The following is a 21204-nucleotide window of genomic DNA, read 5'->3' as shown; positions in this document are numbered from 1 at the left end:
TTCTCGGTGTATCTCGGTCTATCTCGGTGTATCTCGATGTATCTCGGTGTATCTCGCCTTGAGCATGCGCATGCCCGCCATGCGCCGCTGGAAGAACTGCTGCACCGACTCGCCGGCGCGGCGCGTCTCCATCCCGGAGACGGCCTTTTGGCGCCTGGTTAGAGGGGGGGGAGGGGGGGGGGGGGTCTGCCTGCAGGGCTGAGACGGCGGGGTTCGCGAGCAGCCCGACCGTCCCCAGCCCGTAGCCCAGCGACGGGTCCGCCCCCGGTACCGTCGACGCGAAGGAGCCTGTGATTGCTCCGTTTGCGCGCGCAAGCGCCGCTGCGACCGCGCCTTTATCAAATGCGGGCGTCTTATCCTTGGTCCGCTTGCGGCGCGGAGAGCGAGAGCGCGACGAGCGGCGCTCGTAGCGCGAGGACCGCCGCTCATCCTCGTACCGCCGGTCGCGCGTGTCAGAGCGCCGGTCGCGCCGGTCCCGGTCTGAGCGTGAGGAGCGACGGTCTCGGTCGCTGTCGCGGCGGTCACGCCTGTCGCGGTCACGCGATCGGTCGCGGTCGCGGTAGCTGGTGCGCTCGCGCGAGCGCGAGCGAGAGTACCGCCCCTCACCATCCTTGCGCTCACCAGCCTTGCGCGTCTTCTCTGGCGCATCGCCAACCGCTGCGTCAGGGGCGCTGGTCGCTGTCGTCGAATCGGTGGTGCCTGCCATGGTTTTGTGGAGCGAGAATCACCAGAAACACCCCGCGCGACCAGAGTGGTGCAGTGGCAAGCGCTCCTCGTTGCAGCAGCGGGGGCGGTCGCGGGCGTGCTTGGGAATTCTGCGGGTCGAGAAGAATTTTACTATACAGGCCCCTCTCACAGCAGACTGGCTCGGACTGGCACTACAAATGGCACAGCAGGCGACGGCCCCTTACGGGTCGTCAAAGAGGCCGGCGTACTCCTCCGGCCGCTCCTCCCCCTCCCAATCCTCCCCGGGCTCTGGCTCCTCCTCCTTCGCCCGCGCCCTCGCCCCCCGCCGGCGGCGATTCCGTGCGGCCGTCGCCCCCTCCCCCTCCCCGCCCCCATCACGGCCGGAGCCGTACCACCCAGCGCGCACGAGGAACGAGGACTGAGCCTCAACCTCGTCCAACCTCACCGCCCTCACGGCGGCGTCGCACGCCTCAGCCCGCGAAGCGCCAGCAGCATGCGCCGCGGCGTACGCCGCGTCGCCTACCGCCTGCCTCGCGAGAGACGCGGCGCGCCACTCGTCCTCCAGCGCCGCCGAGCCCCACACAGGGTCTCCCGCAGACCGGTCCGAGTCGCCGTCCGAGCTTAGCTCGCCCTCGCCCTCGCCCTCGCCTCGCGCCTCGCCGCTCCCATCCTGCGGCTGCGCCACGCCCCGCGCCTCGCAGCAGCCCCATCCTCGGCAGAGCCCGCCGCACATGCCATGCGCGACGTATGCCTGGCGCAGGCCAGGCACCTCCCACCGATCGTCAGTGGTGGCGAGATAGGGCGCCGCGCAGAAGCCTGTGTACTGGCCCGCCGCCCCGGGCCGCCCGCAGAGGCAGCACGGCTCGACGACGCCGAGCCACTGCCCGACGTTCAGCTGCGCCCAATGCGCCCGCCACCACGCCGCCCCGCCGCGGCGCCGCCAGCTTTCATGTTCCCGATGGTCGGCACTGGAAAAAGAAGAATCCTGAGCGCCTGCTGCGCGCGACTCGAGGTCGCGCGACTCAATGCGGGCGGTCATGGAGGCCTCACCTTCAAGAAGGGAGGCCGTGTGGACCTCTCGGGAACAATCGGGCGACACGGCGCCGCTCTCCTCCCCCTCCGCCGGCGCCGCGCCGCCGGTGGAAACCTCCTCCACTTGGTTGGGCCGCTCAGCAGCCAAACCCGCCGCGGTGTCGGGCACCTTCTCGAGCCCCCCCCCGCGACCCCTGGCGCCACGGCCGCGCCGCCCTCGGCGGCGCCGCGGCGCCTTCCGCCCGTCCTCGACCTCCTCCTCCCCCCCCTCGGCGGCAATCGTCCCATCGCCGCTCTCCGGCAGCGCGGGCTCCAAGGGGTCCAAACTGGATCCCTCGGTCCCACCTCCGGACCCACCTTCAGCGGCCTGCGCGTCGCAGGCACCGCCGTCCGCCTCTTCGGGGCGCGCGCCGCCGCGGCCCGCGCCGCCAGCCGCTGCCCCGCCACCAGCCGCCTGATCGCCAGCCGCCACCCCAGCCGGGGTGTCGCCCAGCGACAAGCCGCTGAGGGATGCCAAGACCGCAGCTGCGTCCCCCCAGCCCCGCGGGCCGAGAAGAGCTCGGCGGAGCTTCTCCGCCTGGCGGTCGTGGATGTCGAGCGAGCCGATGCCCTTCTCAGCGACCTCCTCGAGGAGGTCGCCGGCATCGCCAACGCCCAGCTCCGCGAGCCGCCCCTCATACCTGCGGTAGAGGATGTCGGCGACTCCCGCGCGCTTGAACAGAGCCGCGAGCGGCTCTCGCAGGTCGATGGCGGGCGAAGCCGCCATCGAAGGCCTGGTGCCCGGCCGCGTGGCCCCGGGCTGCGGGTGGGTGCTCGCTGTGGCGGCCGCCGAGAGGGCAGAGAGCGGCGGCAGGCCGCCGACGGCGTCTGGTCGAGAAGAAAAGAAAATCCCGTTATTGCCGCGGCAGCGGCGGCGGCGGAGGGAATCCAAATAGGTCCACTTTCTCTTTGACCTTGACCAAGGAGGTACCTCCACGTCCAGCGTGCGCGCACTAGGCCTCCCCAGCAGCCACGCCGCCGCGCCGCCGCTCCACTGCTCCCCCCGCGCGCCATGGCCGCCGCCACGCTTCTGCTCGCCGCGGGCAGCTCCGCCTTCGTATGGTGGGGCTCGGCGGGGCCCGCCACGCCCCCAGCGCCGCCGGAGCCGCCACCACCCCCCTCTCTGCCGCCACCCTCGCCGCCTCCGCCGCCTCCGCCTCCGCCTCCGCCTCCTCCGCCCCCTCCTCCCGAGCCATCGTCGCCGCCGCCCTCGCCGCCCTCGCCCTCGCCGCCTCCGCCGCTCCCTCCCGCGCCGCCGTCGCCTCCCGGGGCGCCGCACTCCGACCTCGAGCTCTCCATCGACCTGATCGACGTCTTTACGGACAGCAACCCGCAGCACTGGTTCGGTCTACGCGCCTGCGGCGCCTACTGCGGCGTGCGCTGGTGCGGCGGCGCCGACGTGCGCGAGAGGTACGAGGCGGGAGACGACTTTGCCTGCGACTTTAGCGTGCCGCCTCAGTTTTGCGAGGACGCCTGTTGCAGGCGCCTCCTCACCTCACCTCTCACCGCCTCCGCCCAGCTCCACACCTGCGACCTTAGCGTGCCGCCTCAGTTTTGCGAGGACTTATGCCACCGTTGCATATTCGGATATGCAACGGTGGCATAAGGCGACTGATACACCGTCGCACCTCTCACCGCCTCCGCCCAGCTCCACACCTCCCACCACCGCTCTCCCTCTGCCGGCTCTGCTCTGTACCCTCTCTGCCGCTGCCGGCTGCCGTCTGTGGCCTCTGCTCTCTGCCCCCGCCGCTCGCCCGCTGCTCTCTGCCCCCGCCGCTCGCCCGCTGCTTGCCCGTTACCCGCCGCACTCGGCGAGTCCCGTCTCCGCCCGACGCAGGGCGCACGACGAGTGCTGCAGCTCCGACGACACCTCCTCCTGCAACCGCCAGATGCTCGCCTGCGACGCCGCCTGCGCCGCCGGGCACGCCTGGCAAGGCGATGCGCCTAGAAGCGGAATACCTCTCCACATCTCCCCATATCTCCCCATATCTCGGGCCTAGAAGCTGAATACGTGTTCCTGTCTCCCAACTAGCCCTCGAGGGCGCAACGTATTCCACTGCATTCGATCGTCTTCGGCCGCATTCACCTGCACTCACCGCCTCCGCCTCTCTTGTCTTCACGCGGTGCTCTGAAGACGCTGCACAATGCCCCGCCTTCCCGCCCCGAGGCTGGCGTATTCGGAACGTAGGCGATGCGCCCGTCTGCGCTGCCGCCGCTCTCGCCATCGCGGCTGCCGACGGCGAGGGGCTGTGTTGCGGCTCTCCGTGCCCAGACAAGGAGTACAAGGAGTGGGGGGGGGAGGCGCCCGCCTCGCGGACCGGCGGCGTGCCCTTTCCTAGCCCTTTCCTGGAACCTTCCTGGAACCTTCCTGTAGGCGCCCACCTCGCGGACCGGCGGCGTGACCCTGCTGACGGACTACGCGGAGCAGCAGGTGCATGGGTATGCGACGGTGCACATCCCGCTCGGATGGATCCCCTTCCTCGCGCGCGCCGAGCCGGCGGCGGCGTCTGCGGGGGCGGGGGCGGCGCCGCCAGCAACGGCGATGGCGGGGGCGGTGGCGACGGTCGCCGCGGCGCTGCTGGTCGCCGGGCGGAGAATTGCGGCGGCGGGGGGAAGGAGTCTTGCTAGGAGTCTTGCGGGAAGGAGTCTTGCGGGAAGGAGGGCTCATCTGCGGATTGTGCAAGTGTGACTCAAAAAAATTAGTAAAGGCCCAAATAAAACAAAGGGGAAGTCGCCCTTTCATTTTAAATTGGGCGTGGGCCAAAGGGGGAAGGGGCCCCCTGCCCCTCCCCCCTTTTCCAACCTGCAAAACCTCGGACGACGGCCGACGTGACCGTTGAGCCTCTGCCCTGCGCCCCCCCCCCCCCCCCTACACACACACACACCGCCGCCGCGCGAGCGCCGCGCAGCAGGCGTGGCTCAGGGTGGGCCGGCCCGCGAGGGCCGGTCGTCCATCGCCATGTCCCGGGACGTCCAGAGCGTGGACATGTCCCGGGGGAAGCTGTGACTAAGGGCACCCCGTTCCTCTTTTCTCCGCACTCCCTCAGCTGAGGGCTGCCAGCCTTTCTGATGACGTCGGCTGGGTCGGACAGGTAGATCCTCCCCAATCGCGAAGCTATAACCATGGCAGGGGGTCGAACAGGTACGAGACTTCGTCCGCCGCCGCAGTATACCGCGAGCCCCGCCCCGCTCAGCAGTACATTTAGTGCTGCCAGATCAGCAGCATCTCAACGAAGCGGACGCCGCGTGTTTTGCCGCCGCGCGCCACCGCCTCGCCGGTTGGCTCCGAGTTCGAAATCGCTCTTCGCGCGGCGACGCGGGCGCGCGTCGCGCGCATCTGCGCGCGTGCGCGCCCGCGACCGAAGACGAGCCGAGCAGAGCCAGAGGAGAGTAGACGTTGATGTTTTTGCCGCAGCGGCCGCGCCGCGAGCTCGCGTCTGTTTTGGCGCCGACGCAGCGCCGCGTCCCGCCGCGCGAGATGGCGCCCCGCCGCGGGGTTGCTTGGCGCCCCGCGCGTGGCCGCGATCAATCGCGCGCCAGCAGCGAGCGGTGCAGAGCGGCCACCATGCGACGCGCCGCGCTCGCTGTTTTGTTCGTTTTTCTAGTTTTCCTTTTCCTTGAGAGCGCCAACGTTGTTAATGACCCACCCTCATATTCATACATGATGATATACGACTGATTATATGGTTACTAGAGATACTACAAAGGTTCGTGTATCGACTGACACGAAACGACGAACATTCTGGCCAACTCTGAAAAGAATCCCCTTTCCTCTCCTCCCTTGAAGCTGAAAGAAAGTATAGCACGGCTCTCTGTCACCACGGGCGCTTCAACAAGGCTGAGACTTCCCCTCCACACCCAGTGACGTGCGCGTCGACGAGTAGTGCAACATCTCTCGACCGCAGAGCTCGCCCGAACACCAACTCAAGGTCGCGGTCATTAAACTGACACGCGACGGATGCGTCTTCTTCCGCGGCTTCCTCGCCCTCTCAAAGTCGTTCCTCGACCCGTTCGGCAACGAGGACTCGCTCTCCGAGTTAAATTGTTTAAATTAATAAATTAATAAATTAATTTAATTAGGCAACGAGGACTCGCTCTCCGAGAACCTGTCGGTGCACTGCCTCGTCTGCGAGGTCAACACGCGAACACGGGCTCCGTCCGCTGGTCGAGCGGCATCGAGGAGCTGCCTCGCTGCGGCTACTCCCTCGCCGCGGGCAGGGGGGCGCGGCGGTGGGAGAGGGGGAAGGGACGGGGCGCGAGGGCGTGCCCGCGAGTAGCCGGGACCACCACGCGGCAACCGGCCGTGTGGAGAGCTGGGGGTCCGCCGCCGCCGCCGCGCTGCAGCAAGGAACAGCCTCACCACGCGCCCGGCCCGACGCGTTTATCAGCGGCGAGGCGCGTTATTTTCGGTTTGTGGCGGGCGGGAATTGGCACGAATTGCTGGAGGGACATGCCCATGTGTGCATGAGAACATGTACATATGCACTTGTAGCAGGTCCATGTGGGGGGGGGATTGATTTGCAAGACTGTAACGTAAGAGTTCGGTTGTGTGTGGCGCGAAACTTTCTTCCTCACTCTGCGATAAAAAGAAAAGCCGCGGAAAAAAGCAAAACTCAAGGGCGCCCTCGCGCGGTTAGCGGCTGGCATCGCAAAACGCGCTACAGCCGCCGCACGCCCGCGAACGACACAACGACGTTGGTGTTTCCCAGAGAGTTCTCCATTTTGTAAGCCATGGCACACGGAAAGACGGCCCCCGTGATGCCCGTCGCCTTGTGCGGGATCTCGACCTCGTCGACGTAGAAGGTAGCCTCGCCCGCATCCATGTCGACCACGATGCGGACATCCGAGGGGATGGGGAACTGCTGGTACGGTTGGTGGTTTGTCTCATCATCAAAATTCCCGGACGTCTCCCACTCGCTGTAGACGGTGCGCTCGAAGCGCCGGAGCCACCAAAGATTCTGCACGCCAAAACCGTGGGACCAGGGCTGAAGCTCAAATGCCTCAGAAGCTCCCTCCTTGATCAGTCCGAAGCCGCAGCGCGCATTATCGCCTCTCACCTCATCCTCCAGCAGCTTGAAGCGCACTTCGTAGCGCCCCGCGGCCAATGGCACGCTCAGACGCACCAAACCGTTCCGACTGCGTTCGTTGTCGTCGTCGTCATCATCGTCTTGCCGACTGAGGAACGTCAGCGTCTTGCCATCCACCGCCGCGATCGCACCTGGTGCTTCGATCACCCACTCGCCCCCTTGTGGAAGGCGAGGCAGGCTCCGCGCCGTCCCCTCCTTTGACAGCCCCTCGCGAAGCGCCTGCGCGAGCACCGTGAGTGCCGGGACATTCTTCATCAGCGGCTCTTGCTCGACGGTCTCGCGGACGAACTTCTGGTCCATCGCCGCGAAGCGGACGTGCTCCAGCAGCGCCGCCACCGCGCCCTCCTCGCGCGCAGACTCGGGCTGAGCGCGGAGCCAGCGCACGAGGGCCGAGAAGACAGCCTCCTCGCTGGCCTCGATGTCCTCGCTGCGCAGCAGCACGCCCATCATCTCGGGCGAGAGGCTGGCGCCGAGCGACACCTCCACAAAGTGCTTGAGCACGAAGGCGGTCGCCGCCGCCTCGAGCCGCACCAGCGCTGCGTCTGAGGCGAAGCTCCACGTCTCGACGCAGTTGGACACCGAGAGCCGCGCCTCCAGCGCCTCCGCGACGACGCCTTGCAGCGACGCGAGTTGAAGCCGCCCGGCCACTTCCAACAAGGTCTGCAGACCCGCCTCGTCGATCGAGCAGGAGCCCGTGTAGACGTATTCGAGCGCCGCCTCAAAGCAGGTGGCGCAAAGCTCCGGCAGCTCGAGCGCGGCGCTCTGCGAGTCGGCAAACGAGGCGGACCCACCGGAAAGCATCAGCACGCGAGCACGCAGCGGTGCGCCAGAAAGGCGCGGCTATCGACCGTGACAGTGCAGTCGCAAAGCTGCTGCGCGCGGTACTGCTCAGCGAGAGCGCGGAGCGTGGGGTGGGAACCGTCCGGGTCGTTCAGCGGAACCAGGAGCGGACGCTCCCCGGCCGGCGTCAAGCCACCCCCGCGGCGCGCGCGTTTGCGAGCGGGCATGGAGAATTTACTACTTTGCGAGCGCGTCTTTGCGAAAAAAGAATTTAAAAAGGAGTAGAGGGGCGCTCCGGCCCTGCGACCGCGCACCCCCCAGGGCTAGGGCTCTCTTGCCCGTAACCCGATGCCGAGCGTCCGGCCAACTGGGTGCGCTTCTCAGCTCCCCGGTCCTGGGCGTGAGGTTACTGACCGCACTCCAAGTGCTCCAAACAAAGGAACTCTCTCTCACAGTGTGTGTGTGTGTGTGTGTGTGTGTGTGTGTGTGTGTAAAATACTCACTCACTCACTCACTCACTCACTCACTCACAGCAGACAGGCTCGACACAGGTGCGAACTGGCGCGTGCTAGTACTATCACCGGCACACCACCGGAGCCGCCTAAGGCTAAGCGACTCCGTTAAGAAAAAAGAATTTATTATTCCAACAGACAGGCTCGGCGTGCCGTTCTCCCATCCCTCCCTTGGGGCTTGGGTTGTCTGTTTTCTTTCTTTCTTTCTTTTTCGACACAGGTGCGAACTGGCGCGTGCTAGCACTATTACAGGCACACCCTGTCCCTGAAAAAAGAATAACGCGCGATTCCACAGCTGAGCTGGGAAGAAGACCGCCGCAAGCGGCGTGGCGTGAGGCGGTTGAGCATCCCTCCGGGGGCCCCTCTGCGCCGGGGAGGCGTTGTTTGTTGGAGGCTAGGACACAAGCGTCCGTCGCCCTTTTCCAAACTCGGGGTCCACTCCGCGCTACGGCCTACGGCCGCTACGCTCCGATCCGAATTCGGAGGGCCTAAAAGTTAAAGGTGTTGCTGCGCAAAAGGGGGAACTCCCTCGTCAGTCACACCTTATGCCACCGTGCTCCGTGGGGCGGGTGGGCGGTATCCGGTATCTCGGGGAGATAAAGCCGGTGGCAAGGCCAAGGCGCAAGGGGTCCCCGGCTGTGCCCTGTCCTCTCACTCGCTCCCCCGTCGGTTTGTCCCAGCTCCCCCACATCCCCGGTCTTGTCACGCCTCGCCGGGCGCAATGCGCCCAAGGTTTGCTAGCTGGAGCGAGAGCTCCGCGGTGGCCGCCTCGATCTCCTGCGGCGTCGCCCTCTTGCCAGAAGGGAGCGCCAGACGCGTTTGTGCCGCGTCCGTGATTCATTTTATGGCGTTGCCGTTTTACTCGCACTCCGTGTAAAACTTGGAGCGGGCGCGCGCAGAATGGAGGTCGAAGTTCTCGTCGCGACGGACGATGGCCCGCCTGCTGGCGAGCCCTGTGCTGTTGTTGAATGTACTGCAGTGGCGGCCGAGGATGTGGTGGAAGGCTGCATCATTCTGCCTCGCCGAGCCGTGCACGTTCAATTCAACGCACAGCAAGAGCAGGAACTGCGTGAGGAAGCGCTGCGTGCTGCAGAGGCTGAGAGCCTCGTCCTGGAGAAATCTGAGCGGTCATCTGGCTATGTTGGCGTCGTGCCCGTGCCTGCGAATAGCTTGGGGCACCATTTCACTGCGGTGCGAAGGCACGAACGCCTTGGTACATTCGTGACTGCTGAGGAGGCGGCGCTCGCATATGCGCGTGATGCCCGTGATAATCCATCGTTGCAAAAGAAGAGAGCAGAACAGCCACGCATGACCGCCGAGGAGGTCCTTCAAACAGCAAAGGATGAAGGACTGCAGTTGATTCGAACTGGCTCGAAAAGTGGCTTCAAGCATGTGGCTGGCAATGGAAAGTCCGGCGTCAAATTTCGCTTCGTCGCAGAAAGGCGACTTGACGGTGTGAACGTGAAGCTAGGCAGCTACCACTCGGCGGAGGAAGCTGCTCTCGCGTACGCTCGGGCTATCGGTCCGGAAGCGTCCAACGAGGAGGCTGCAGCCGCGGCCACGGCCACCACCGCAGCAATCGTCTCGCCGCCATCGATGCCAGGCGTGCCCCAAAGGTACGATCCATCTCTGCGCCACCTTCCTCCGTCTACCCCCTTCACAGTAGATGAGGTTCTGAGGCATGCAGAGGCGGAGGGCATCAGCCTGTACCGCTCCGAGACCACCGCTACCGGATTCGAGGGCGTCCAAAAGGACAAGAGGCGGGTCACTCGCCACCGACCTTTCATGGCGTATCTCCACAAGCCAAAGCACAGGAACCTTGGCTCATTCGCCACTGCAGAGGAGGCTGCCTTGTGCTATGCGCGCGCGCGCCGCGCGCGCGACGCCAACCCCGGCGCGAAGTGAGCAAACACAAAACAAACACGACACCACATCCATGGGCGGCTCCGCCGCGAGCTTCGCCGTTATTTACTCGGAGTACTTCGCTCTCTCCACGGCTCGGCGCTCCCGACGCGGAAGCCCATTCATTGTTGTAAACTTCTCAACTCTTTTCTCACCTTGAGCGACATGTCCACCCCGCCGCGCCGCTCGCGCGTCCCCTCGCCGCCTCCGCCACCAACCACCGCCTCTCCCTCGTCAGTCACACCTTATGCCACCGTGCTCCGTGGGGCGGGTGGGCGGTATCCGGTATCTCGGGGAGATAAAGCCGGTGGCAAGGCCAAGGCGCAAGGGGTCCTGTCCTCTCACTCGCTCCCCCGTCGGTTTGTCCCAGCTCCCCCACATCCCCGGTCTTGTCACGCCTCGCCGGGCGCAACGCGCCCAAGGTTTGCTAGCTGGAGCGAGAGCTCCGCGGTGGCCGCCTCGATCTCCTGCGGCGTCGCCCTCTTGCCAGAAGGGAGCGCCAGACGCGTCCGGTAGTCGACCTCCCGCTGCGGGGTCCAGCTCGTGCGCACCTTGACTGTCACCAGCGACGCCTCGCGCTCGGCGATGGAGGCGAGCACATCGGGGATGTCGGCGGCGGCGATCCAGTGGAGAGTGCGACGCTCGCTCTCCGCATGCGCTCGCAAGGCCGCGTCGAGCGCGTCGCCGTCCATCGCGGCGCAATCCGTCGACTCTCCTGAGGGGGAAAGTTCCGGGAAGGTTCCGGGAAGGTTCAAGGGAGGCTCGCAATGGCATATGCCGTTTCGAGTGCTCGCTGGGCATGAAGGATGTGTACTCGGCATCTAGGGAGAGAGCTGCCGGCGAGACCGACAAACGCGACGATGGCGCCCGGGGAGATCACGCCGCGGAGCGGGCTCGCATCACTTATGGAGTGAACCACGGGTGGCCTCACGCCTTGCTCGAATCGGACGCCCTGCTCACCCGCCGGCAGCGGCGCCACCTGCGGTGGGGCCCTCGAGAATGGCGCGTCTACACCGGGTGTGTGGGCAGGGGCTCGCGGTACCTGAAGCCGTGCGCCAGCCATCGACTCGAGGTGGGCTGCCGCGCGCACCCGCCGCCAACGCGTCGCCAGCACGGGGGCGAGCGGAGGGAAGGAAGCGGCAGGCGAAGCGGGCGCGACCACCCTCAGTGCCGCCTCGGCCGCGCCTGCCGACCTGCCAAGCGGCACTGCCGGCGCCTGCGCCATTGCCGGCTCCTCCGCCGCGGTCCGTCTGCCGCTGCTGCTGCCGCTTCTGCGGCGCGAGAAGGAGAGCGCCTTCTTGGCCTCCTTCACACCGGCCCACGCGCCAGGGTCGTCGAGCTGCACGCGGCGGACTGTGTTGCGTCGGTTGAAGGACAGCCGCCGGCTGAGCTGACCAAAGTCCCTCGCCAGCTGGGTCTTGACTGAGCACTGGCAGTTGGTGCGACCGCACTGGGAGCAGTAGGCGAGGTCGCGCGCCGACGCCTCGCTTTTTGGAATGGAGCAGCGCAGGTAGGTGCCGGCGCTGCCCGGGGGCGGAGGCGCGAGGAGGAGGAGGCCGGACGGCAAACGCACCTCTACCAGGAGCGGCGGCACCCACTCAGGAGGAACGAGGAACCTCCACCAGGCGCGATCCTCAGGAGGGACGCACGCAAAGCACGACGTCCTCTCAAAGGGCGCGGGAATGCCAGCGAGCGCCGCCGGGTCATCTGCAGCGGCCTTGCTCTCCACCGCACTCGCAATCCAACCGATCTGCGCCTCAAGGCTCTCGCCGACTCGGGAGATGCGCTTCGAACGCGCGTCGTTGCCGGGGAGGGTGAGGCGGCCCGAGGCGGCGCACACACGGCAGGCGTCCCAAAGGCAGATGCGGCAGCTGAAGAGAGGCCCGCATAGTATGTGGGAGACTCGTGCCGCCGCCCCTGCCACCCCTGTGTCAGTGTGCCTGTGGTTGGTAGGAGAGACTGCCAGCGACAAGCTGGAGGCAGGTCGCTAGACTGAGATGAGACCGCCAGTGGATGTGGGAGTCCACCGCGCACCGCGCTGCGAGCCTGTCGTGTCCCTTGTCAGGAGCAGGAGAGCCCCACCTGTCCCCCTGATCGTCCTTCCAAAATCCTGCTCGTGCAGGTGGGGACCCTGTCCTCGTCCCATCCCTCGTTTGGCGTGTCTGTTTTCTTTCTTTCTTTCTGGTGCGCACTGGCACTAACACAGGGGGGGGGGGGGGGCACATGTGACGCTCTCTATAGCTGATCTCCGTCCGTCAGTGCCCGCCCTTATTTCGTCAGGATTAAGATGAAATTTCCAGCCGCCTCTCATCACAGACAAGGAGTCATAGTTGCCACCGCGATCAACAAGGCCTCTCGAAACCTCTCTCTCCTTCGTCTTCCTTGCGCCCATGCCGGTCCCCTTCACCCTCGCGCACATCGACGGCCCACAACCGCCCACTCCGCAGCGGCGGCACAGCAAAGGCGAGGCCGGACCCACGGTCTTGGATAATGGCACCCGCCTGCCGCTTGTCAGCAGCGCCAAGCCACAGTGGCCACGGGGTCCCACGAACTTTTCCCTGCAGGGCGAGCAACCACGCCTCAACCGGCTGCGCCGCTTTGGACTCTTCAGCATCTAAGCTCGCCTCACTGCTTCACCATCGGACGCCATTGGCATTGCCTTGAGTGTGCGCAGTCGCACATGTGACGAGCATGGACCATGGTGATTGGTGTGTGGTGTGAGATGGTGTGGTGTAGAAAGTTTCGTGGTCTGGTTCATAGTAATTACTTCCTCGTACGCACAACTGGCGGGGGGGCCACCGAGCCGCGCCGCGTGCGGAGAACCGAGCGAATCAGCGAGAACCCGGGCAGTCACGCGTCGCATACGGTGCGATCGAAATACGCGATCGGCTTTATCCTACTATCTTTTTAAAGATGTGGACGTAAGGGCTAAGGCGCTCTACGCCGCTCGCCGCGTGTGTGGAGCTATTGCCACGCTCGCGAACCTTACCGTGTTACGCCAGTCTCACTCCAGCACACGCTGACCATGACCCACGCAGAGCGTACAGCCGCACACCGTCTGGGGACGAAAAACTAGACAGCCCCTACGTGGCCAAGGCGCCAAAGACGACAGGGGCGACGGAGCAGGTGATTAGCACTCCTAGCACGTCCATGACCACCTGGATAGTGGTGGACGCGTGTGCCGCGTCGATCTTTGCGGCCTGCAGCAGCAGCGGGAGTAGGGTGCCGAGCACAACTGACGTGCTAACGATGAGGAAGAGGGAGGCGGAGATGGCGGCGGCATCGGCGAGCCTGGAGCGCGAATGCCGGCGGTGTGAAGATAGTCCCGGCGTGCACTGCATTCAGAGCGCCGAGCGACGCGAAAGATGGGGAGAGGTGGGGGGTGTCCCGGCATCTAGAGGGCGGCGAGCGTTGCGTCGAAGGCGACGACGCGCACAAACCCGGCGACGACGAGGATAAAGGCGAGCACCGCCGCTCGCAGCAGCTCGTCCGACACGATGCTGCGCGTGCGCTGCGTCGGCCGCGGATCAACCTCTCCGGTGGCGAGGCCGCGGATGATTCGCACTGCCGCCTGGACGTGTCGTGGACGTGTCGTGGACGTGTCGTGGGCGTGTCGTGGACGTGTCGTGGGCGTGTCGTGGGCGTGTCGTGGACGTGTCGTGGGCGTGTCGTGGACATGTCGTGGACGTGTCGTGGGCGTGTCGTGGACGTGTCGTGGACGTGTCGTGGGCGTGTCGTGGACGTGTCGTGGACGTGTCGTGGGCGTGTCGTGGACGTGTCGTGGACGTGTCGTGGGCGTGTCGTGGACGTGTCGTGGACGTGTCGTGGGCATGTCGTGGGCATGTCGTGCACGTGATTCGCGCGGCCGCCTGGTTGCCGGCGTTCCCGCCCGCGCCGACGAGCATCGTCATGAAGAAGATGACCGTCGGGTGCTCGAGCAGCAGAGACTCGTTCTCCGCCTGGCGGGGGCGGGCGCGGCACATCGCAACATCGCAAGAGCCGTTGCGTCAGGGTGGCTCGGTGCGAGCAGGCGGTGTGGACCGCGTCTTCAGAGGGCGGAGCAGGCTTCTCTCGCAGCGCGTTGGCTTGCTCGCGTACCCGACTTGGTGCTGATGATTCCAGGTGCGGGGTGAGAGGGGCGGCTCGAAGGTCCGACACGCCGCGCCTCGCGATGGCGGGCCTCCGTGTCGGCTCGCCCCGGGCGCGAGGAGCGTGTGTGTGCACGTGTGGGGCCACCAGCACTACCCTCCGTGGACTCACCAGCACCAGCGAAGATGCGCTCTGGCACACGAGCAGCCCGAGCAGCCACGAGGCGCGCGTGCGGAGGGAGGACGTCCAGCCGCCGCCGTCGTCGAGCAGTTCGCAGAGCCCCTCGGTCGACTCCGCACGCTCTTCCAGCTCCGCCACGCGCGCCCGCAGCAGCTCGTTCTCCTCAGCTAGCGTGGCAGCACTTTGCGCGCCATCGAGCCGGCCCGACACGCTGGCGGCGGACGGCAGCCGCAGGACCGGAGAGCGGCCCGGTGTGGCGAACGTATGGGCGATGAGAGGTAGCACCAGCATTACCAGAGGAGGTCGGTGTCGGCCGAGAGTGGCTGGCGGCGATGGCAGCCCCCACCAGGCTGGAACCGTGAGTTGTAAAAGATTTGAGAAAAAGATTTATGGAAAAAATTCCAAAAAAACGTGCGCGCCGACACGATTCAGGGGAACAGGCGAGGCGCGGGCGACGGCTTCCTCCTGTGGTGGGGGCGACGGCTTCTGAGGCCCCACCTCGGTTCCAACTTTTTCCGGGGTATGGTATGGTACGCGGCCCAAGGGTGTGTGTGTGTGTGTGTGTGTACTCACTCACTCGGAGAGGGTGAGAGATGAGCTGGCGCGGCCTTTGCGAGTAGAGTCGGGACGTTCGGACGAGCCGAGGACGATAGGGAGACTGCGGGGGCGGGCACGAGTCCTCGATCAAAGTGAGCTGGCCCCACTTCCCGGGGAAGGGTAGGGTGGCGATCCAATGCCGCTGCCATCGCCCGAGGAGTCGGGCATGGGATCACCGTCGGTGGTGGCGACGGAATCGGACAGAGAAGACGAGGTGGTGGCGGGGCCGCGGCTGCGAAAAGGCTAGGAGGGGAGGTCGGGCCCCGCGCCCGTCGGATGATCATCGGAAGGCGAACAGGAGGAAGAACTCAGAGGAGAGGGGAGCCTCCTCCGGAGTGAGGATGAGGACCTTGCGCGAAGGGGCCCTGAGCGGTGACGTCGTGTGAGAGTACGTGTCGTGTTCATGTCTGGTGTTCATTATAGCGCCGAGTAGAGGGGGCGGTCTGCTGCTAGGGGAAACCCGGAGCGCGGAGCCAACCCTCGGAGACCCGTGTTTACTTTAAGGCCCTTTCCCTGCGAACGCGCACCCCCGGGGCTAGGGCTCTCTTGCCCGCAACCCGATCCCGATCATCCGGCCCGCTGGGTGCGCTTCTTAGCTCCCCGGCCCTGGATGTGAGGCTAATGACTGCACTCCAAGTGCTCCAAAGGAAAAATTAGACCGCGCCACCTGCTCACTCTGGCCCTGGTAATGCCACGCACACCGCATGGTTCTTGCGCAGCAAGATTGGGCGTCTTCTGCCGCAGTCCCTTTGATGGCACTCTCGACTTCCTGCAGCTGCACCCTGGCGGCCCGTGGCTCCGCCGTCGGCTCCGCCGCGAGCGGCGACGGTGAGGCCGCCGGGGCTCGCCTATACCGGCTAGTGTGGAGCTCTCAGTGTGGTTGCGTGTTTTACTAGTGATGCTGCACTAGGCGGCCCGTTTTTAGCAAAAACCAGATACCACATCGCGTGTGGTCATCGAAAAACCGCATGTTCGCCCGTCTGGGACCTCTTCGTACGGCTCCGAAAACCGCTCCTTAACGCCGACTACGCGGCCCGGCGGTCGATCTGCGCCTTCTCAGCGGTGGAGCGGATGTGGGCGGTACGTGCGGACCGCGTGGTGCTGCGATGGTTTGACGAGTGCGACTCCCAGCGTCGACTTTGCGACCCCACGGAGCCTCTGCTGCTTCGGGGGGGGGGGGGGGGTCTGCAGACCACCCGGCCGAACTTCAGAGTGTAGCGGTGCTCCTCAAATACCGCGGCGTGAACAGGCGGACGTCTTCACGCTCGGCTTCACGATGAACAACATCACGATTTCCAACACGGGCGGCCGCGACGCCGACGCCGTCCGCGCGACCCACGCCGGCGCGGCGGCTCCTCACGGGTGGCCCGCGCGTGAGTAGGCGGCCGCAAGGAGATGGAGTCCATGCTCGCCTTCTGCGCCCGATGGGCGAGGAACGCGTGCCTGGCCGAGCTCGAGAGCGCAAAGCACGCGAAGCGCTTCGTGCTCACACGACTAGTCGGGGGGGGGGAAGTGCGCAAGAGAGAGAGAGAGCGAGAGAGGTTGGAGAAGCGCGTGTCAACTCGAACGAGATGTCCGAACTCCCACGAACGGCGCAAGAGGGCCCGCAGCGCAGCGCGAGAGGCATGCGAGGAGAGGGAGTCGTTCGCTATTTATGATGAGAAAACGAACCACGCGCTGCGCCGCCGAAACAAAAGCGGCTCACACGATCATTCATAGTTTAACGATTCGCAGCATTCACACGCTATCGCGTACTGTGTAATCGTATATCAGCAGTCACCGCACGCACACACCCTGGGCCGCACCGGCGTGGGGGATAAAACATGCAAAACGCATTCACGTACTACCGGTAATGTCTTATGAGCTACGAGCTGCCAGCGCCCCGCCCCTCGCCCCGCGGCCTCCCCCGCCCGCCCCGCCCGCCCCGCCCTCCCCGCCCGCCTCGCCCGCCTCGCCCGCCGACCACCGCCGCGGCACCAGCGGGCGGAGGGTGTGGCACAGCGCGAGCGGGCGGCTGGTGGACAAACGTCGCCTGCTCTGCCACCTGTGTCCCAATTGCGGCGAGCGGCAGCGCCGGCTTGCGGCAAGCCGGGCAGTTGGTGTCGCGCTCCAGCACGCGCGGCGCACACGTCTCACAGTACAGCGCATGGCCGCACGCGAAGCGGACCGAGCGCGGCGCGTCCCAGCAGAGGTCACACTGGCGCTCCTCGGCCCGAGCCGTCTCACCCACTTCCCCCGCTGCTTCGACTAGCGCCTCCAGCCGCGGCAGTGCGTCTGCGAGCGGCATCCGCTTCGGTTTCCTCTCGTACGCCAGCCCGACCACAAGCCTCGCCAGCTCCTCGGCCTGCGCCGCCGACCAGCCCGCGTCGGCCGCCGCGATGCCCTCCTTCGCGGTGTCGGGCTCCTCCAGGGCAGCGTAGCACTCGTCGAGGAGGCCGACGGCGCCGCGGCCGGTCAGGGCGACAAGCAGAGTGATGCCGAGCGCAAAGCCGTCGGTCAGCTGCGACGCCTGCCCGCTCTGCGAAATGATCGAGTCCATGTACCCAAGCTTGCCGAAGAGGCGCTGCGTCGACAGGTGCGACACCTGTCCATTGCTGCCGGCCGTCGCGTCTGCCGCGCGCGCGAGGCCCACGTCGGCGAGGTAGCCGTTGCCGCGCTCGTCGAGCAGGATGTTGCCCGCCGAGACGTCGCGGTGCAGGATCATCGGAGAGCGCGTGTGCAAGTAATGTAGCGCGCTCGCGGCGTCGCGCAGCACGCGGAGCCGTGCGGCAGAGGAGAGCGGCGGAGGCGGCGTCTCGAAGCCGAGCATGCGGAGCCGCTGCAGTGCGGCTGGCGAGCGGTAGAGGCGGTCCTCGAGGCTGCCGCCGCGGCAGAGGGGGTAGACGAGGCACGCTCTCGCCGGCGCCAAGCAGACGCCGAGGAGAGGGAGCAGGGACCGGTGACACGCCGCGCTGAGCGTGCGCACCTCGCTCTGCAGCTCGGCGAGGCCTTGGGCGCCGACACCGACCAGCGCCGTCTTGACGGCGAACCCGCAAGCGACGCGCAGGAGCGACGGCAGCGCGTCGCAGCGGTAGACGCGCCCGAAGCCTCCCTCGCCCACCTTGCGCGCCTCGGCAAAGCCGTCCGTCGCTGCGATGAGCTCGTCGAGAGGGACGGCGGCGGGCGGCGCGGCGGCGGCGGCGAGGGTGGCGACACTCGCCGAAGCCACCGCTGCCGCCGCCGCTGCCGACGGCTCCGCTGCCGCCGCCTCTTGAGCCTCCGCCGCCGCCACGGCCGCGACGGCCGCCTCTACAGCCGCCACCTCCGCCGCCGCCTCCGCCGCCGCCTCCGTCGCCGCCCTCTCCCTCGCTTCTTCCCTCTCCCTTGCCGCCTCCTCCCTTGCCCTCGCCTCTGCCTCCTCCCTTGCCCGCGACGCCGCCTCCGCTTCCTCTGCCGCCCGCGCCGCCGCAATCTCTGCTACCACCCGATCCGCTTCCTCCGCCACTCGCGTCTCCTCAGCCGCCCGCGCCTCCTCCGCCGCCCGCGCCTCGTCCGCCGCCCGCGCCTCCTCCGCCGCCTGCCTCGCCGCCGCCTTCTCCTCCTTCTGCCGCTGCCGCTTCAGCGCCCTCGCCTCGCGGGTCCTTCGCTCCGCCAGCTCGTCGCACAGCCGCCGCGCCACCCGTAACGCCTCCGAGCCGTCGGCGGCTTCGACGTTCGCGTTGATCACCGCCCTGAGCGCCTCGAGATCGGCGTCGCCTCGCTCGCACGCCTCCACAGCCTCGCGCAGCGCCGCCTCGGCAGCATCGCGCGCCTCCGCCGCCTCCGCAGCCGCTGCCACCTCGCGTGCGGCCGCCGCGGCCTGTTCTGCCACCGCCGTCTCCCGCTCTGCTTCTGCTGCGGCCGACGAGTGCTCCTCGAAGGCGCGCACGCACTCGGCGAAGCCCTTCTCCTTGGCCAACTGCAGCGCCGTCTTGCCGCTCGTGCTGCGCGCCGTCGCGTCTGCGCCCGCCTGCAGCAAGCGCCGCACGACGGCGGGGTGGTTGCGGCTGGCGGCGAACATCAGCGCAGTGTAGCCTTTGCTGTTCTGCAGGTCGAGCTCCGCCCCGTGCTGCAGCAACTCGACCACCCGCTCGTGGCCGTGGGCGGCGGCGTACATCAGCGCGGTGTTGCCGCCGCTGTCCTGCAGGTTGATCTCCGCCCCACCACGTCGTATCAGCAAGTCGACCACCCGCCCATGGCCGTTGGTGGTGGCGTTCATCAGCGCGGTGCCGCCCTCGCTGCTCTGCAGGTTGACATCAGCGCCGCGCCGAATCAGCAAGTCGACCACCCGCTCGTGGCCCCGGAGGGCGGCGCCCACCAGCGCGGTGGTGCCGGTGCTGCTCTGCAGATCGATGTCCGCGCCGTGCTGCAGCAGCAGCTCGACCAGCCGCTTGTGGCCGTGGACAGCGGCTTTCATCAGCAGCGTGAGGCCGCTCGCGTCGCCTCTCTCGGAGTAACTCTCGTACGTCGCGTTGACCTTCCCGCCGCCCTCGAGCCACGCCAGCACCGCCTCCTCGTCGCCTCGCTCCGCCGCTGCCACGACCTCATCGGAGACTGCCACGACACCGCTCGACGCCTGCTCCGCCGCCCCCGCTGGAGAGAGCGTCTTCGCGACTCTCGATCCAGCCGAGGAAGCGCCGCCGGAGGAAACGCCGCCTGCGCCTGCGCCGCCGGCTACCGCCGCAGTGGGCCGTCCCGCCACGACCGACTCCTTGACGTGCTGCCTGAAAGCCTCGACGCACTCGGCGTGGCTCTGCTCCTTGGCAAACTGCAGCGCCGTCTTGCCGTTCGCACTGCGCGCCGCCGTGTCTGCGCCCGCCCGCAGCAAGCGCCGCACGACGGCGGAGTGGTTGAAGCAGGCGGCGTGCATCAGCGCGGTGGAGCCGAGGCTGTCCCGCAGGTTGACCTCACCGCCGTGCTGCAGCAGCAAGTCGACCACCCGCTCGTGGCCGTTGAAGGCGGCGCCCATCAGCGCGGTGACGCCTTTGCTGCTCTGCAAGTTTACCTCAGCGCCGCGCCGAATCAGCAAGTCGACCACCCGCTCGTGGCCTGCGCCGGCGGCGGGCATCAGCAGCGTGATGCCGCTCACGCTGCCTCTCTTGTACGTCGCGTCAGGCCGCCCGCCACTTTCAAGCCACGCCAGCACCGCCTCCTCCTCGCCTCGCTCAGCCGCTGCCACGACCTCGTCGGCGACTGCCACGCCACCGCTCGACACCGCTGGCGACAGATTACCCGGCCGCACCCGCACGCTCTCGCCGCCGCCCTCGAGCGCCACAGCGTACCGCCCGCCCTCGAAGCTCAGCGCCTCACCCCGCTGCCCGTTCAGCTCGGGGCGGGAGGAGAGCCCGCCGAGCTCGACTCGCTGCCCAAGCAGCGGCGCCCCGGCAGGCGACGTGCCACACACTGACTCGGGCATTTTTTGGCGCCCCTCCAGCGAGAAAAGAAAAAACAAGCACAAAAAGACGGCGCGAGCGACGTGCTCGCATCTCCGGCACAACGCTGCCCACTAGGTCTGCGAACAGTCGCTGCGCGAGAACACAACAGATAAGGATCGAACACAACAGATAAACTCTCTCTCTCCACAACAGATAAAGAAAAAGATCGAGAGAGAAATTTGGCCACACCTTCTGGATTACGGGCTCCCGCCGTCTAACTGCCATGTCACGGCCGGTCGGCTGGTGCTCTCGCCTCGCTGGCGGCGCGGTCTGGTGCCGCGGCGCCCAGCTCTCCTGTGGGCTCGCGGCGGCTCGCCGCCGCGGTGCCGAACAATGTGATCAGTCCGGATTCGTCCCGGCGTGCCGCCAGTGCCGCTTCTTCGCCGATTTTTGGCTCGACCAGTTTGTCGACAAAGTTGCCTCCGAGCTCCTGCTGCTCGACTGCGCGGCGGAACCGGCCCATCGCGGCTGAGACGTGATGCGCCGGCACCGGGGCAACGGCGCGGGACCATTCTTCCAGGCTCTCTCGAGCAACCTCAAATTTGGCCGATTTTGTGGATCTCAACCCTGCTGCTCTCTGACCACAACCTCGCGGCCCGCTGCGCGGCTCTCCGAGCGCGAGAGGAGTCGTCTACGAGGCGGCGGCGAGCGCAGGCGGCGGCGGCGCGGCGACGCGGCGGCGGATCGCGGCGCAGACAACGGCAGCAATCTGGCTGCTGCTTGCTGCTGCAGCAGCTGCTGCTGCGGCTGCTGCTCCGCTGCCGCTGATTGTGGACACGATTCCCCCGATAACCCTGCCCGCCCGCTCCGCCGCGTCGGCCCGCCGCTCCCCGCTTGCTTGCCCGC

The 21204-nt window shown here is 66.9% G+C and overlaps 9 protein-coding genes across 9 annotated transcripts; 2 read left to right on the top strand and 7 right to left on the bottom strand.

Annotated features, from left to right (window-relative positions):
- Positions 1 to 18: 18 nt before the first annotated feature.
- EMIHUDRAFT_225756 (hypothetical protein) lies at positions 19 to 706 on the bottom strand (the record flags this gene model as incomplete). Its single annotated transcript, XM_005789667.1, has 2 exons — positions 19 to 144; positions 230 to 706. The coding sequence occupies 2 exons, from the start codon at positions 704 to 706 to the stop codon at positions 19 to 21; spliced, it is 603 nt and encodes a 200-aa protein (XP_005789724.1).
- Positions 707 to 828: 122 nt separating this feature from the next.
- On the bottom strand, positions 829 to 2539 carry EMIHUDRAFT_454937 (hypothetical protein). The gene is made up of 4 exons (XM_005789666.1): positions 2240 to 2539; positions 1973 to 2086; positions 1094 to 1438; positions 829 to 964 (listed from the first exon to the last, which is right to left on the bottom strand). The coding sequence occupies exons 1-4, from the start codon at positions 2483 to 2485 to the stop codon at positions 908 to 910; spliced, it is 762 nt and encodes a 253-aa protein (XP_005789723.1). The 5' UTR covers positions 2486 to 2539; the 3' UTR covers positions 829 to 907.
- Positions 2540 to 2699: 160 nt separating this feature from the next.
- On the top strand, positions 2700 to 4470 carry EMIHUDRAFT_440428 (hypothetical protein). The gene is made up of 3 exons (XM_005789665.1): positions 2700 to 3240; positions 3947 to 4083; positions 4133 to 4470. Exons 1-3 carry the CDS (start codon positions 2771 to 2773, stop codon positions 4384 to 4386), a joined length of 861 nt encoding a protein of 286 aa, XP_005789722.1. The 5' UTR covers positions 2700 to 2770; the 3' UTR covers positions 4387 to 4470.
- A 1882-nt stretch (positions 4471 to 6352) lies between these two features.
- Positions 6353 to 7860, bottom strand: EMIHUDRAFT_362203 (hypothetical protein). The gene has a single exon (XM_005789664.1). It carries the CDS (start codon positions 7644 to 7646, stop codon positions 6417 to 6419), a length of 1230 nt encoding a protein of 409 aa, XP_005789721.1. The 5' UTR covers positions 7647 to 7860; the 3' UTR covers positions 6353 to 6416.
- Positions 7861 to 9992: 2132 nt separating this feature from the next.
- Positions 9993 to 12185, bottom strand: EMIHUDRAFT_454935 (hypothetical protein; the record flags this gene model as incomplete). Its single annotated transcript, XM_005789663.1, has 6 exons — positions 9993 to 10754; positions 10886 to 10991; positions 11082 to 11116; positions 11354 to 11804; positions 11943 to 11965; positions 12122 to 12185. 6 exons carry the CDS (start codon positions 12183 to 12185, stop codon positions 10432 to 10434), a joined length of 1002 nt encoding a protein of 333 aa, XP_005789720.1. The 3' UTR covers positions 9993 to 10431.
- Positions 12186 to 13122: 937 nt separating this feature from the next.
- EMIHUDRAFT_225748 (hypothetical protein) lies at positions 13123 to 14599 on the bottom strand (the record flags this gene model as incomplete). Its single annotated transcript, XM_005789662.1, has 4 exons — positions 13123 to 13330; positions 13480 to 13550; positions 13939 to 13998; positions 14300 to 14599. The coding sequence occupies 4 exons, from the start codon at positions 14597 to 14599 to the stop codon at positions 13123 to 13125; spliced, it is 639 nt and encodes a 212-aa protein (XP_005789719.1).
- Positions 14600 to 16769: 2170 nt separating this feature from the next.
- On the bottom strand, positions 16770 to 17192 carry EMIHUDRAFT_313325 (hypothetical protein; the record flags this gene model as incomplete). The annotated part of the gene is made up of 1 exon (XM_005789661.1): positions 16770 to 17192. One exon carries the CDS (start codon positions 17190 to 17192, stop codon positions 16770 to 16772), a length of 423 nt encoding a protein of 140 aa, XP_005789718.1.
- Positions 17193 to 17336: 144 nt separating this feature from the next.
- EMIHUDRAFT_70572 (hypothetical protein) lies at positions 17337 to 18047 on the bottom strand (the record flags this gene model as incomplete). Its single annotated transcript, XM_005789660.1, has 1 exon — positions 17337 to 18047. A coding segment is annotated over one exon (711 nt), but the record flags the coding sequence as incomplete, so codon positions are not given.
- Positions 18048 to 20559: 2512 nt separating this feature from the next.
- EMIHUDRAFT_362200 (hypothetical protein) lies at positions 20560 to 21157 on the top strand. The gene has a single exon (XM_005789659.1). It carries the CDS (start codon positions 20582 to 20584, stop codon positions 20828 to 20830), a length of 249 nt encoding a protein of 82 aa, XP_005789716.1. The 5' UTR covers positions 20560 to 20581; the 3' UTR covers positions 20831 to 21157.
- The last annotated feature ends 47 nt before the right edge of the window (positions 21158 to 21204 follow it).

The sequence above is a fragment of the Emiliania huxleyi genome (genome assembly GCF_000372725.1).
Source record: "Emiliania huxleyi CCMP1516 chromosome Unknown EMIHUscaffold_126, whole genome shotgun sequence".
NCBI lineage: Eukaryota > Haptophyta > Isochrysidales > Noelaerhabdaceae > Emiliania > Emiliania huxleyi.
Note: the sequence above shows the minus strand (reverse complement) of the source record. Positions and strands in the feature narration are given on the sequence as shown.

Bases quoted from the DNA above. Each gene is read 5' to 3' on its own strand.
- EMIHUDRAFT_454937 (XM_005789666.1), bottom strand. From the start codon at position 2,485: ATGGCGGCTTCGCCCGCCATCGACCTGCGAGAGCCGCTCGCGGCTCTG. The intron at 2,087-2,239 runs GTCTTGGCATCC...TGCGACGCGCAG, and splicing joins GCTGGGGGGACGCAGCTGCG to GCCGCTGAAGGTGGGTCCGG. The intron at 965-1,093 runs GTGCGCGCTGGG...GAGCCCGGGGAG, and splicing joins AGGCTCAGTCCTCGTTCCTC to GATTGGGAGGGGGAGGAGCG.
- EMIHUDRAFT_440428 (XM_005789665.1), top strand. From the start codon at position 2,771: ATGGCCGCCGCCACGCTTCTGCTCGCCGCGGGCAGCTCCGCCTTCGTA. The intron at 3,241-3,946 runs GCGCCTCCTCAC...TTCGGAACGTAG, and splicing joins TGCGAGGACGCCTGTTGCAG to GCGATGCGCCCGTCTGCGCT. The intron at 4,084-4,132 runs GTGCCCTTTCCT...ACCTTCCTGTAG, and splicing joins CCGCCTCGCGGACCGGCGGC to GCGCCCACCTCGCGGACCGG.
- EMIHUDRAFT_362203 (XM_005789664.1), bottom strand. From the start codon at position 7,646: ATGCTTTCCGGTGGGTCCGCCTCGTTTGCCGACTCGCAGAGCGCCGCG.
- EMIHUDRAFT_362200 (XM_005789659.1), top strand. From the start codon at position 20,582: ATGTCACGGCCGGTCGGCTGGTGCTCTCGCCTCGCTGGCGGCGCGGTC.